Genomic DNA, 16,535 nt, shown 5'->3' on the forward strand with positions numbered 1-16,535 from the left:
TCGTAGTTGCACGACGGTACGATCCCAAAGCACGACGGTATGACCCCCAGAGCACGACGGTACGATCCTCGAGCACGACAGTACGACCCCCTGAACAAAGTCCAAAGGCTAGACCCTTGTACTCAAGGGTCGTACCATTGTGTTGAAGGGTCGTACTGTCGTGCCTAAGAGTCGTTCGTTCGTTCGTTCGTTCCAAGGGTCGTACACTATCAGGGGTTAACAGGTAGGAGGGGGAAGGAAGGCAGGCGATATCATATTCAATATGGACCATCAAGACTTCCGATTTCACCAGTCGCTGGTGGGAGGAGGAGAGGAAGACAAAAGAAAGTTATCGTGATATGGAAGCCACAAAGCTCCCCCCCCACCAACCAACACTCACTGTAGTTCACTTTGGTCCATTAGCAGCGCGCGCGCGCGCGTGCGTGTGTGTGTGTGTGTGTGTGTGTGTGTGTGTGTGTTGGTACGGTGATGTCATTCTGTAGTTCCAGATCTCATCTCTCAAATTGCCTTTAAAACTTGACTTTATTACCTCTAGAATTTTCATTTCCAGGAATTACAGAACAACTAGGGCTCGTAGTTCCCCATTTTCTTTTCTCTTGTCCTTTGCATCGTTTTCCACGTCTCTATCTTCATTTTTACTTTTATCATCTTGTTTCTTTTCTTCTTCGTTCCCACACTTTTCATGGGCTCCGGCCGCCTCCATCATACCGACCCTTTATTTCCCACCAGAAATCAGGATAGAATAAAAAAGATAAGACAACGGAAGATGTGTTGCGCGGCTATTGACATCGATGAGGGACGAGGTGACGGTAAATACCATCTGACTCGGGTTTTGGGCCATGAAGCGGTTCAAGATATTTGTGACACGGCTTCCCTGGTAGCGAGACAGCAGCCTCCACCAACCGCTCGCGCCCCGTCCAGGCTCGTACCTCCTGGATGATATCCTTTTATACCAGTGACTGATATGTTTGTTTATTTATGTATACCCTAAGGAAGGCCCCTTTATTGAACAGGATCCTGTAGTTCATCCAGGATGTCTTTTCCAGCAGCTCCTTCAGCTCCAAGGCAGCGCCACTTGCAGTAGCAGGGCAATGTAGACTTCTTTGCAGTGAAAACTTGTTTGACAGCTTTGCCAAAGTTGACACTTCACTTGAGGTGAATTTGAATCTATTGTATTTCGTCTGCAAGTGTAAGTGTAGAGTTCCTTTTCTTTGTCTTCGGGAATGTTATGACTGAATTTGACTCGTCTTTTCCCGGTGTAGAGTTCGCTTGTGGTGGTTCGTTTGAATCATTCCGTGTAAACCTGATGACGTCAGACACTTCAGCACCTGGTGGTGGCACTGTAACTCTTCAGATATGTTCAAGGATCTGAGACGCTGTGGAATGATGGTGGGAAAAGGTGGATTACCTCTCTAAATAAACAAAGTTTATTATTATTATTATTATTATTATTATTATTATTATTATTATTATTATTATTATTGTTATTATTATTATTATCATTGCTGTTGTTTTGATTGATGCATCATTATTTTCACTCATTTTTTTTTTATCTGCATTCATATGATTTCTTTACTTTTGTCATTATCGTTATGATCATTATCAATACCATCACCACAACAGTCTTCATCAATAATACTATTACAATTATCGTTATCAATCCTATATTATTTATTATTAGCACCATTATTATTGCCCTCACTGTTTTGGTGTTATTGTTACTAATTAGTAGGGCGAACTCATCTATATGATATTCTACCTGGAGAGAAGTGTTTGATAAATCTATACTATCAGTAAATGACACAGAGCCACACCGCATGCAACCAGACCTGCTCATTGATTCGCACCGTGGTAGAGCACGGACCAGGCAGGGGGCGCTATACTAGACCAGCAAACAATCTAGATGCCTAGCTCCTTGACCCTACAACTCATAGATACTTCGCACTGATGACTATTGTATTTTGGTGTGTGAATGTGATTATGTATCTCAGGGTATCTGGTCAAGTAGAAGGTCCTGGTGATGATGACTGCGATGATATTTGGGATTTTATGTGATGTTGTGGCCCGCCATTTGTCTGTGGAGAGAGGAGAAGAGAGAAGAAGAGACAGGGAGTGAGGGAGAGATTGAGGCAAAGAGAGAAGGCGAGAGGAAGGGAAGGGTAGGGTAGAAAAGAGGGGGAGGGAAGTAAGGGAGCGAAGGAGGTAGTTGGGCAGTGTGGGGAAGATACATGTGGGTAGGGAGAAAGATGTGAGTAGATAGAGGAGAAGGTAAGTTAGATAAGGCGGGGAGTAGATGGGGAAGAGGAAACAAACGAAGTGAGGTCTGGGGTTAAAAGAAATAAAAAGAATGAAGGAAGGACTTAAAAGTAGGTAAGAACATCTGGAGAAACAGATTTAAGGGAGAGAAAGAGGGATGATTAGATAACCTTAAGTGAGAGACAGAAATGGGAAATAAAAAAGGTAACGGGGAAAGAATGGAAATTGTGAGCTACGTTAGGAACGTGAGCATGTGGGGAGATAGGGGAGTTAATAAAGGCTGGGAGGACATAGGGGCTGATTGATGGGGAGGATAGAACTGGGAGAGACTGTGGTTTGTTCATCTGTGTTGCTGGTTCACTGTTTTTGGATATTGTTTTTCAATGTTTATATTACTGCTCTATTGACTCTGGAAGCTGGGAGTCCGTTCCATTTTGTGATTTTATTCTTTTGGGAAAAAATAGATTTTGAAGGTGTTTGTTGTGGGTGTTGTGTGTGCTGGAGTTTTGATTGTGTGACGGGTGTGGACTTCCTGTGTAATATGTGTTATGTAGTTATTTCCGTATGTAAAAGTACATGTTGTTAGAAGTTATATTTGATACTGGTAGACTGTATGCTTATGTGCGAGTTGTAGAAAGGCTACATTGTGTGTCTTTTTCATATTTGTGGTAATGTTTAGTGTTTGTGTGTAATCATATAGAATGACTCTTGCTGGTGACATGATCATATTTTAAGATTTCAGTATCGTTATGTGCAGACTGTGTTTACTACATGTCTGCTACGGGAGGAGAATTTGACACTCATCTTATCCCGTCTCTTAACAGGACAACACACACACTTACACACATCAGTGTAGCCCAGGTGTGTGTGTGTGTGTGTGTGTGTGTGTGTGTGTGTGTGTGTGTGTGTGTGTGTGTGTGTTCCGTACAGCCACGTAACACTCTAGTGAGGACTGGGGAAGTGTATTACATCCACTGATTTTCAATCATTGTAGCATGTAGAGAAATAAGTGTCCTATGATAGATCCAAGTAATCTGGATGTATTGGACGTTGTGGTGTTGATGTATGTGTCCAGAATGAGTGTAAAGTGGAGCAGGACGCTCGTGTGTTATCGTGTGCTGTGGCGTGTAGGAGGTGGCTGTGGAGGGTGTGGGCAAGCTAATGAGTGCAGGTGCTCTGGTGGCGTGGAGGAGGAAGAGGAGCAAGAGGAGGAGGAGGAGGTGCAGCTTTCGTCTAGTCTAAATGACATTTGCTGAGTGTTTCATGTTTGTGATCCAGGGCGTCGAGGGTTGTGTTGAAGGAGTCCGGTGATCTCTCGCGTCTCAATTTATCTGTATAATGAACCATCGTCGGCAGAGAGACTGGAGGCGGTTCATAGGTGACAGAGGAGAATCATTTGTGGGGAAGAAGGGGATCTAACACAGTGGGAGACACCAATAGTAGCAAGACGAATAGAGTCCAGAGAAGACGCAACACCGACAACGCACTGAGTTCGTCAGGGGAGTAGTAATAATCCTGTTGAAATGTTGTGCTGTAACGCCATAGGAAGTTGAGGGTCAGTTTATTGCTAGATATTCTGCCGGAGGCTTCGTCGAAGTCCCGACGTCGCACAGCGTGTACTCGCTTTACCTGACGTTTGCCCAGCAGTGGTCAGTGTCCAGGACTTGAGATTAACTTGGTCTTGTTTGTCTTATCCCGTGTGGTAAGTCTGGAAGTATGCTCTGCCTTCCATGGTGATTCAGAATGCGTTTAGGTATGCATTGCAAAGGTTTAGGTATGTGTTGCAAGGGTTTAGGGACGTATTGTACAGGGTTCAGTTATGTGTTGCAAAGGTTTAGATGTGTTCCTGAAATTTCAGGGGAGTTGAGGTGGGTGGTGCGTGAGGATGATTGGCTGGGTAAGTCCTGTGGCCTTTCTTATAGAATAAGTGAGTTAGGGAACAGATTGGGAGTGAATTAGGGAGTGACGGAGGGAGCGGGGTATCCAGGGAGAAGCGAACGAGGGGAGAAGATGGAGAAAGAGGAAGGGTGGACACTAGATGGGAGGGAAACAGAAGGAAGGTGGGGAGGAGAAAGGAGTGTGTAATTACCTTTTGTTTTTACGCATTTATGTTATGCAGGAAGGGAGTTCTACACTCTTGAGTATATATATATATATATATATATATATATATATATATATATATATATATATATATATATGTGTGTGTGTGTGTGTGTGTGTGTGTGTGTGTGTGTGTGTGTGTGTAATTACACAAAGGAACTAAATCTAAAATGTTAATCAGTAGGAAAACAAAGCACACAGCCGTTAGAGAAATAAGTTAACCAAACAACACCAATAGCTATTCAGATGAGAAGAGGAACTGACACAGTAAACACGAAAAAGTAATGAGGAAAACGCACGGCGACCATTACAAGGTTACGTTTTCTTTACGAGAGAATTCATCGTAAAAAAAACGGAAGTTGAGAGCTAACACAGTAAAGCTGATGGAGGCGGAACTCATGCATATAATTTGATGAAGTTTGGACCATCAGGTCAGCAGACGTTGCTATAACACGACACTACAGATCTCTTAGGAAATTAGACAATACGTTTATTTTTATTATTTTTCATCATACTTCGTAAGGCTCTTAAATGTGAAACGTTATAGATAAGACAGATAGACAGAGAACTGTAAGGTTGTGGTTGTTAATAATCAACAACTCATGTTATCCCGTCTCTTAATGTTGACTGTATTGAATATCGAGACAAGAAACATAGATGGCGGATGATATGTTTCTGTATACGTATAATGTAACCCCAGGGTCCCATTTATGGAGCGCCCGCAGCCCTCAGGAAGTCAGTCACGTCCACTGGTCATGGGAGTGTGGTGATGTGAGCTTGTCTCATCAGGATAAGTGCAGGGCAGTTGACGGCTAGTGTGGCGTGCTTAGCGAGGTAGCTGCATCTCGGGCAGGAGTCCTGTGGTATGATGAACCCATGTTTCTCATGTTGACAACATGGATGGTCGATGTTTACATTATCATTTGTCTCATTTTTGGACGACTTTTTTCTTTTCTTTGTCTTTCTTTAACGTAGAGGAAAAAATATGTCATTTCGTGAAGCAGATCTTATTTACTCACGCGTAAGGCTAGCCATACCTCGCCTGTAGTGGCCCCTGATGGCGAATCTAAGAAGCCAGAAAATTGCTTGGCACCGACGGAGGAAGACGACGAGCAGTGGACGCAAGACGGGGTGCATCGTAACGATGAGGCAGAGTTGTGGGACGTAGCCATAACCAGGTCAGCCGAGGTGATGATGATACGTATGTACGGACGTCACACAGGTCCCGCCATGATCATCATCTTTGACCTCACTCACTCGTACAGAACAGATGACCATTGTAGGAGCCATCATGAAAGTTGGTAGCGGTTCTCGAAATATAATAACATCCTTCTTCACACTGTACGTGTTAGTCCGTTATATATATATATATATATATATATATATATATATATATATATATATATATATATATATATATATATATATATATAAAGGGTATTTCGTGTGAAATATAATTCTTGGTTGCTCTTATGTATGACTCTGCGGTAGATACAGATTACACACAAGCTGCCTCTCCTGCGGTATGTACTGTAGAGCAACGTCTTGATGCCACTTGCTTCCTCAGACGACAGAAGACGCAAAAGAAGAAACCGGTTTGGGTCCGAAGTTTCCTGACTCCGACGAAGCAGCTTTGAAGCAGCGGCGAACCGCCTCGAGCCTTTGATATATGAACCTTTGTTGTTCTTGCGAGCCTCGGTTTGCGGTGTGTTGAGGGCGGGTGAAGGATTGTCTTGGCTCGAAAGTTGTCCAGGTGGTTACCTCGTCTCGGAGCCGTGTTGTAGATGATGTTATGATCACTTGTGTGATGTTGTATGTTGTAGAGTTTGCTCTGAGTTATATCGTGGGTTATGGAACAGGTTCATAAGTTATGGAATGGTTCATATCTTGGCTCTTGATTCAATTCATGTTATGTAATATTTCATAATCAGTCCACAAGATTATATCACGAGTTATTGCACTTTAACCATCATTGTTGATTATATATATATATATATATATATATATATATATATATATATATATATATATATATATATATATATATATATATATGGAATCTAAATATAAGAATGATCATTAAGGGGAATGCATATATAGAAATATATGATTGGCTTTATATATTTTATCTGTAATGTTACAGATACTATATATAGATATCATAACCAAGTGTTAGCATTCCGTGATACGAAAAATTAGACGGTATTATCAATATTATTGATAGTAATATTAAGGTAAGATAAGTAATTATAAGTAGATGAAAGATAGATGTGTAAATAGTTGAAGAAAGGAAAAGTAACGGGAGAGGTAGATTGACGAATGGTTGTCAGAATTGGTGTGTCTATTTTAATGAACTCTTGGAAGACATGATCAGTATAGTAAAGAGTTAGGAAGTTCATTATTCATGATACTGTTTGTAATCATGTAAGAGTTCTTTCAGTATGCAAATGATGGAACTCTTCTTAGAAACATCGGGTTGTATTGTGGGTTAGAATCATGCAAAGTTAAAGTCATGTTATGTGTTTGCTCGTTAAAGCTACCTTGCCTGCATGTGCTTCACTGCTTGCTGGTGTGTTAGTTGCTTGCTTTTGCTGATCAGTGTTGTTGTCCTTCAGTTGTATATTTTGCCATGGAAAATTTACAATTGCTTCCAAGATAGAGTAGATGAGTTTTTGGCTGGTTATATTGGGTGTTGTGAATGCTGATGTGTCGAGTGACAACACACGTTAATTACAGAGGATAAAGTGGGACTTTACATGAATGTGGAATTGATCAGATGTAAATTGTGACGGATACAAGGCCTAGGACACACCTGGTCGAAGGCGTACCGAGCCGTCTGTCTCGATAGGTAGAGGCAGAGGGTTCGGACGGTTCGACCAGGCTCACAAGTCCGAAAACTTCCGTCCACAGTCGTTCCTAAGGCTGCAGGAACACACAGACCATGACTGTGAGAGGAGCATAGACATGTATCAGCTCCACTGATAACCTCTACATGCAGTTATCATTCTGTGTTGTGTATGTTCTTCCTTCATAGCCCAAGTGTACTTTCTGATGTTTGATCTGGTCTGAATGTGTTCCCGGATGAGTTGTTTTTCTTGCTGTTATGTTTACAGGTAGTTGAGGTTTTCATTTACATTGTATAGTTGACTGATTGATTGACTGAGTGATTGATTCCAGTTGCAAGATGTTCTACTCTGGTTCATTTCATTGTCATCTCATTCGCTCCCTACTGTTTTATTGCCTTCCATTGTTGTTTGACTTTGAGCACGACGCTACGACCTTCGGGATAATTACGAGGCTTTTGACCTAACCCTAACGAGTCAGGTCAAAGGTCACGCCACCATACCTTCAGTACTGGAGCGTAGCACAGTTGGGCTCAAGGCTGGTACCATCGTGATCACTGGCACACGAGTGTTCTGAACTCCTGATGATGCCCTGAGCTCTACGTCACATGTCAGGTCACTGAAGCCTGGAGACTGAAGCTTCAGTGAACTAGTCGTGCTGATTGGAAGCACTGCTCTTGTTACTGTAGTTCTCTGAAGCATAAACATTAACAGAATGAAAACACGAACAACCTCTTTGATCATCGCTCGTTACTACGAGAGAAAAAGCTGTGTCAGAGGCTTTTATTGATGTAATTACGCTGTTTAGGATTCGTTTGAGATCTGATGGAGTCTTTTTAACTCTAGTGTCGCGAATCATTTCGTAGCATTATGTCAGTATGATGCCAGTAAATACCCTTTATATTACTTCACTTATAATTGGTATAATTGGATGGATTTAGGTTGAAAAAAAAGAACGAATGTAATATAAGTTTGGTCGGATTTATGTAGTTTCCAACTTCTGTGTTCGATGGCTCTGCCATTGAGGTACAAGATGGAAACTGCTTGTGAGGAAATATGGGATCTAGATAGTATAGGAAGCTGGTGCATCCTGGCCGAGCCTGGTGCTGTATCGCAGTCCACATCCATCTTCTGACCCGAGTCGAATGTCCATAACCCAAAAACTATCTCCATTAATTTTAGCTTACGTAGGGATTTTGTGAGTGGAGGGAATTGGTGGAGGAGGGTTGGAGGGTGGGGGGTGAGGGGGATGTGGTGATGGAGAGGGCGTTCCGAGGGACGGGGTGTGGTGGGGGAGAGTTGTGGTCTTGGGTGAGGATGGTGCCTGGCCGCTGCTGGGTGGGTAAGTTTGCCTGCTGGTAGGTGCGGGAGGGAGGCGTGAGGATGCCAGGATAGTGGACGATGCTGAGCTACGTGGCGGCAAACACAGGGGTTCAGGGATGGATGAGGTTTCCGTGATGGGTGAGGTGTCGGGGAGAGGTGAGGGGTTCCGTGTGAAGCAGGGGGGGAGGAGACCTGGGGTAGACCAGGGACGTAAGGGCGTCGTGTTCATGTTGAGGTAACGTTTCACACGACACCTCCACCCAGCATAATTGTCTATTTACGAAACAATGTTTATTAGCAGAGTTTTTGTCCCATTACGGGAGAGAGGTGTTAATGACTCAGCAGTAAATATCACCAAGAGACAAATAATTGTAATTAGGAGGATATTGTCGCAAGGGAGAGGAGGTGAGAGGAGTTTGTCCGCTGTGTTCACCCAGGAACCCTAACACATATGACGTACTGACGTCATGAAAGATATTTCGTACTTGGTGTACATTGGTCGTCTTACGTGCAGATTACCCGCTCGCTATTTTCTTTTTAGTGTACACTATAACATGTAGATTGTGTACTGCTAAAAAACATGTGTTGTGTCCCTCAGGAGTAACGCCTCTTGCCATCTTGATGGTTTAATCTCTTGGCGTCGTCTTCCACCTTAAGAGTCTTGGCCATGTTAGCCTTCAGTTGGTGAGAGCTCTGAGATCCACCTGGTCCAGGTGCCTCTACCTGCACTCACCTACCCCAAGCTTCTCGTACCACACCTCTGTTAACTCAGTCCTCAGCTCACTCCCGTAACCCAGGTTCTTTAGCTGTGACCCCTCCAGCCTATTGCGCTACCTCCTCGCTGATCTAGACCTTCCTGCTTAACTCTCCTTTGTCACCCAGCCTTCGTGGCCTGATCCCTATATAGGGTTCCCTTAGGCCAGACTATCGAGTGTAGCCTCCCTAGACTACATAGATGCTTCCTCGCCAGACTATCGAATCTGATAAACCCCCCCCTCAAACCCCCTGACCCTTATCTAGTAGACTATCCCCTTTATTCCCCGTTCACCTGTACCCAGCTGATACCAACAGTACAGTCCACTTCGCCTGAATCCTAAACTCAGTCCCCTCTCTCTCTCTCTCTCTCTCTCTCTCTCTCTCTCTCTCTCTCTCTCTCTCTCTCTCTCTCTCTCTCTCTCTCTCTATGTTATGCGAGCAGCGTAACATGTCCTCGTTTATCACAACCTTGTTCGGTGGTTATATATCTTTGGTTATACATATCATAACTGTTGATTATTAAGGTAATACTCCCGATTATAAAGGTCATATCCCTGATTTGAAATGTTTTGCACTTGTTGTACCCCTGTTAATGCAAGCTGTACCCGAGGCCATACATGTTATACCCCTGATTATGCAAGCTATACCCCAGGCCATACATGTTACACCCCTGATTATATTGGAGACCCCACCATTAAACGAATAATGGAAGCTCACTGGACCAAGCGAATTGCTGTGCTGGAAAATACGTTTATAGAAAACGAAACGAAAAAAAGAATTGACGGACACTGAAGTATATTATATTTCTCTGTATACGTGATGGAAGGAGTGGATCAAGTTGATGGAAATTGAAGGCTTTATGTCAGTGTTATTCTAGCCTGGCGTGTCAGGGTCGTATATTGGTCGTGCTCGGCTCCAGAGGGACGCGTACGTGTGTGTGTGTGTGTGTGTGTGTGTGTGTGTGTGTGTGTGTGTGTGTGTGCGGGGGGGGGGGGGGTCTGGAGAGTGCGTCCGGAGATGCATGGGGAGAGGGAGAGAGGTAAAATATAGGAGAAAGAGAGAGGGTTGGGGGAAGGTGGAGGGGAAAGGAGGAAAAGGAAATTGCAAGAGAAGATAATAAGAGAGATAGGATAAATGTGGGAAATGTAGTGGTAGTGGAGTGGGTACAGGAGGGGAGGAAGACTTGTGGAAGGGGAGGGAAATAGAAAGGGAGAGGGAAGAGAAGAGAGAAGTTAGTGGAGGGAGCGAAAAGGGTAATGGGATGGCGTGGAATGGGAGAGTTGTAGTGGTGGAAGAAGAGGGGAGATGTGGTACCCGGAGGAGAAGGGAAGGAGTATTCAGAGGGAAAAGAAAGAGGAAGAGAACAATGGAAAGGGAGGGGGAAAGATAGGTAGAAGAGATGTAAGATGGAAGAGACAGAGCAGCAAAGACGAGAGAAGAGGAAGAGGAGTAAATAAGAGGTGGAAGACAGAAGGGGAGGGAGGGGGGCGGAAGTAGATGGAAGAGGAAAGTGGAAGGTAGTGGAGTGAAGAGGATAAGAGAGATAGTGAAGAAGCAGCTGTGGATTAGCTGGGTAATCGATCAGTTGATGGGAAGGAGTAGTGGCAGGGCAACGAGAGAGGAAGCAGGATGGAGAGGCAACAGAAGGAAGAAGAGAGAGGGAGGGAGGGTAGAGGATGTAGGAATAGAGGGAAGGAGAATGAGTGAGGGGAAGAGAGCGAGAGGAGAGAAAAGAGACATGATAATGACTTGATGAATTAAGTGGAATCCCTGGGATCGCTGAGATCCACATCGTCCACACCTGCAGAGGTCCAGACCCTCCACACCTGCAGAGGTCCAGACCCTCCACACCTGCAGAAGTCCAGACCCTCCACACCTGCAGAGGTCCAGACCCTCCACACCTGCAGAGGTCCAGACCCTCCACACCTGCAGAGGTCCAGACCCTCCACACCTGCAGAGGTCCAGACCCTCCACACCTGCAGAGGTCCAGACCCTCCACACCTGCAGAGGTTCTCCCTGGTACAGTGGTCACCCCAGGAGGCAGGTGTGTCTGTGAAGCATCGTTTCCTACGGCTATAACCTCTCCCTCTGGTGTAATTAGTGTCAGTAAACGATTATTGTCCTGGCCCTGCGAGGAGCAGTCTGGGAATGACTGAAGCAGCAGTTTGGGATTTCAGAAGAAATGATTTCTTCGTTGTATAGGATATCGATGATCATTATCTCAGAACACATGGGCTCTTACAACAGTTACCTCTCGCTGCGTAATGGTGACATCTCTCTGGTTGAAGACGTGTTCTACAAGTCCTTCCTGAACACTTTTCTTTCACCTCCTCCTCTGCCACCGTCTGACTCCACACTCGCTCCAGATTTCAAAGATTTGGTTTATGTTTACATTCCTAAGGCCACCATGTGTTGCAATGTTGTTTTCAGATGTGTTCTCTTGCCTTCCCTGAGGACGCGGTGCCCGAGCCAGTCCTTCCTTCCTGGTACAATTCCTGTCGTGTTCTGTTGAGCAAAACAGTTCTGTGGGTGTCCTCAACTCGGAACACCAACCTGTTCATACATATTTTAACGAAGGTCAGGAGGCACATAGCTATACTACCTGAGGTCAGGAGGCACATAGCTATACTACCTGAGGTCAGGAGGCACATAGCTATACTACCTGAGGTCAGGAGGCATATAGCTATACTACCTGAGGTCAGGAGGCACATAGCTATACTACCTGAGGTCAGGAGGCACATAGCTATACTACCTGAGGTCAGGAGGCACATAGCTATACTACCTGAGGTCAGGAGGCACATAGCTATACTACCTGAGGTCAGGAGGCATATAGCTATACTACCTGAGGTCAGGAGGCATATAGCTATACTACCTGAGGTCAGGAGGCATATAGCTATACTACCTGAGGTCAGGAGGCACATAGCTATACTACCTGAGGTCAGGAGGCATATAGCTATACTACCTTGAATCAGGAGGCATATAGCTATACTACCTTGAATCAGGAGGCATATAGCTATACTACCTTGAATCAGGAGGCATATAGCTATACTACCTTGAATCAGGAGGCATATAGCTATACTACCTTGAATCAGGAGGCATATAGCTATAGCATTTCATATCAGGAGAGCCAGAGGTATAACAGCTCAGGTCAGGAGACATATAGCTCAAACATGCAAGATGGAACCTCCCTATTATGATGTGTTGTCTATCTTCCTGCAGTTTACATCACACAGTTTACCACGTCAGCTGGATCCCTGTGTTATACTGGCTCGGGTCATTAGGTTTTCCAGTACAGAGGAAACTGGTCTTACTTGTCGACGTCAGAGTGGAATGTGCGAGTGTTCACCCGATCACACACACACACACACACACACACACACACACACACACACACACACATGTAGTGTAGTCTTCATTTCTAATATGTCGTCGTGTGGTTCCAAAAGAAGCCTCACAGAACGTCCGCAAAGTTCTACCAAAAATCAGCCTCAGTAATTGCGGATTATTTTTGCACGAGAATCATTGTTAAAAGTTACATTTTCATCATGAAGGACTTTCATGGTGTCCCTGGTGAGAAATACCCTTTCATGGAATTATTCAATTTCAGTGAATGAAGAAAGAAATGGCCGACCGGTCAAGGTAATGGAGAATGTGCTGACGGGAAGAGAGGAGTGATGGGCGGGGTTGAAAACACAGACAGAGATGGAGATGATGAGAGGGATGCTCAGGAGGAGGAGGGAGGAGGAGGAAGGAAGGAAGGAAGGAAGGAAGAGAAAAGAAGATTGAGGAAGAGAGAAGAGTTAGTAGGAGATATTAAGAAGATCTTGGCGTAATGAGCGTCATCACTGAGCCCCTGATGGGCAGTATGATGATGTGATGAGGAGGCAAGTTATGATGATGATGATGAGAGATGATGAGAAAGATAAGATAAGGAACACATGATGATAATGATGATGATGAGAGATGGTGAGAAAGATAAGATAAGGAACACATGATGATAATGATGATGATGAGAGATGGTGAGAAAGATAAGATAAGGAACACATGTTGATAATGATGCAGGGAAGTAGTGAGAAGAGTGAAGGAAGAAGATAATGCTTTATGTATGACCCTTGAGTACAGTGGTACGACCCTCGAGTGCGGCGGTTCCGACCCCTGGCAATGAAGGTCTGACCTATGACCTGAGCCTTGGGGGTCAACTGAAAAGTGAAGCCATTTTACCCCAAAGGTCACATCATCGTATTCAAGGGTCATACCATCGCGCTCTAGGGTCGTACCTCCGCACTTAACGATCGTAATGTCGTGCTCAAGGATCCTACCCTCATACTCAAGGGATTAAACGACACTTAAGTGTAGACACGTGATTACAGGAACTAATTTGACTGTATCTTCGTGTGTGTGTGTGTGTATGTGTGTGTGTGTGTGTGTGTCAGTTGGAAGTGGTTGAATGCAGGGGATATTTGTGGGAAATGGATGTGGGTCACGTCTATATGTAGATTTATTATGTATTAATATCTGTGCATGAGTTTGTATTTGCTGTCGCATGTGTATGTAAATGTAGACATACTGAGATGTCTGTATGTCTGTGTCTGTGTCTGTGTATGCATCTTTTCTTATGTGTTTGAGTATGTTTCAGTACATTCATGTATAAGCTTTTGTATATTTCAGAAGCTTAAGTGTTAGCGTATAAGCGGTTTATTTGGCCTGTTATTTGACAGCTTGTATGCATATGTATATCTCGCACTCTTATTGATTTCAAGTGCGTATGTATCTATGTATTTGTTGTTCTGTGTTATGTATGTATGCAGCCTGAATGCGTTATGAATTTCCTTTGCTTTGAGAAGTTGTATGAATTATTAAAACAGAGACAAACCTAACCAGCTGTTGTATCTTTGATGTCTACCAGCACAGTCTCTCAATAGTTAACCCTTGAGCACGATGGCACGACCCTTGAGCACGACGGTACGACCTTTGAATATGAAGTTACGACCTATGGGTATGATGATCTAGCCTTTCTTGACCTGACTCTTAAGGTTGAGGTCAAAAGTTATGCCATCATATTAAGGGGTCATACCGTCGTGCTCAAGGGTTATACCGTCGTGCTCAAGGGTTGTACCGTCGTGCTCAAGGGTTGTACCGTCGTGTTCAAGGGTTGTACCGTCGTGCTCAAGGGTCGTACCGTCGTGCTCAAGGGTTGTACCGTCGTGCTCAAGGGTCGTACCGTCGTGCTCAAGGGTTGTACCGTCGTGTTCAAGGGTCGTACCGTCGTGCTCAAGGGTTGTACCGTCGTGCTCAAGATGTTCAGATATGATATAATCCAGGTGATTCATTTGTCTTCATCATTATGGAAAGTACCGGTTTAAGTCGACTCTTAGTGATTCATCAGTGTTGAAAAGTATTCGAAACTTTTTGAAATAGAGAATATCTAAGGCAAGAAGCTCGGAAAGTTTTTCATCTACATCATTCCTGTTTTGTCTTACAGGAATTGGATTTATGGAAGCTTACGTTTATATACATATATAATGTGTGTGTGTGTGTGTGTGTGTGTGTGGGTAAAGGCATTGCAACGTGTACTGATCTAGGTCCTTGTAATTAACCCGTGAGACTTACAGAGGATTAAATTACACGGTAACTAATTATATGAAGATTATCCCCTCTCAGGTGATAATTATGGTGAGAGTCTTTGATAACAGTGTGAAAGACATTAATTGCTTAATAGTAAGTTAAACGTGATTTCTGTCACTTGGAAACTGAATGTAATTATTCATCATTATGTGGTGACATGTGTGAAGCTCTGGTCAGACAAGATTTTTTGAATCGGTTTATATTTCGTAGTCAATAAAGAGAAATTCTGACAGCAGAATAGTGGGATGTGTACACGATGTAAAGCAGGTATCATGTAAATACGATTATCAAAATTAATTTCTGAATAAGTTTTTTTTATTGACGAGTCTGTCTTCAACTGGGTTTTCAAAATGACTCATACATTACCAACAAATCTGTGGCCAGGAAAGTATGGGTCAACTCCAGTATGTGTTGGTGTCGCATTTCTAGATAAGAATGATTAACTGTCGAGTGTGTAACGAAATCAGTGTATGGGTAGCATTTCTGAATAAGAAGAAATACAATAGAACACGTCGAAATAAGTATAAGAGTAGCTCTTCTATAGCAGTGCTGAACACAAATTGATTGCAATTGTAACGCTTCTGAATCAAAATCTCTACAATTAGAGCTTTTCTAATGAAATCAGCACAGTGATAAAACACTTGTAATGGAAGATCAGGAGAGTGTTAGCTCACTGACGACTTACCTGAGTTGCTCTGATGGGAGGAGACACGTCAAGTGGAGTGTTGTGATGTCCACCCGAGTAGTGGAAAAGATGGAGACATAACCTGAATATAATTTATGCTGGAGCAATCATGAGCTGAATATGTCAGTGTTGCTGTTGGGGAGTTCATAGATATAGACAGATAGAACGTTGATAATATAGCTCGAGGCAAAACACAGATGGACTTGATGAGGTCGTCACAAAAACTGATAAGTTTGATGCGTTTTATCATGAGCAGCAAAGCAGTTCTTGTCTGTCTTTCCGTAGTTCCACCGATCAGTTTTCTTGATATTATTATTAATATTTGTTTATGGAAACATTCAGATTCGGATGACCTGTCGAGTTGATCTCCACAAAGGGACTTCTAGTATCAGTAGTATAGTGATAATCCAGGATGGTATGGAAAAAAAACTAGTATGTCTAGTCAAATTACAGTCTACTATAACTAGTAAAGGCATAATCTAGCATGACTAGTAGTCTCGCTCTAGTATAGATAGAAAATAACAATCTATCATGACTAGTAAAGTGATAATCTAGCATGACTGGTAATGTCCTGATGTTGTGTCATTAGTTGTCACATTCTACTGGGAATAGTAAAGTCTAGTATGATAGTAAGGTTATACTAGTATGATAGTAAGGTTATACTAGCATGATAGTAAGGTTTTACTAGTATTATAGTAAGGTTATACTAGTATGATAGGAAGGTTATACTAGTATGATAGTAAGGTTATACTAGTATGATAGTAACGTTATACTAGTATGATAGTAAGGTTATGCCATTATGGTAGGGATGTCGTATGTGACTATTTACAGGTCCTCATTACCTGTACACTTTGGTCCTGTTGCTCTTATTTCTGTTATTTCCTTGCGTCCTTGAGTCCCTCCTGAGGTCCCACTTCCTTGAAACATCTTGAATCTTCCAGTGT

At 43.3% G+C, this 16,535-nt stretch overlaps 1 protein-coding gene across 8 annotated transcripts in view; it reads left to right on the forward strand.

Moving 5' to 3' along the window:
* Positions 1-16,535, forward strand: part of LOC139746416 (uncharacterized) — a 349,146-nt gene that overhangs the window by 240,554 nt on the left and 92,057 nt on the right. For 2 of the 8 annotated variants that reach the window (XR_011712150.1, XM_071657636.1), the window contains exon 3: positions 12,889-13,702. The exons of the other annotated variants lie outside the window; for them this stretch is intronic. Coding sequence is in view for 1 of the 2 variants with exons in the window: in XM_071657636.1 (XP_071513737.1) it covers positions 12,889-12,891 (3 nt within the window). In the remaining variant the exon portion in view is untranslated. Of the gene's footprint in view, positions 1-12,888; positions 13,703-16,535 lie in introns of those variants that run through there. 8 annotated transcript variants of the gene reach the window in all.

The sequence above is a fragment of the Panulirus ornatus genome, chromosome 65 (assembly GCF_036320965.1).
Source record: "Panulirus ornatus isolate Po-2019 chromosome 65, ASM3632096v1, whole genome shotgun sequence".
NCBI lineage: Eukaryota > Metazoa > Arthropoda > Malacostraca > Decapoda > Palinuridae > Panulirus > Panulirus ornatus.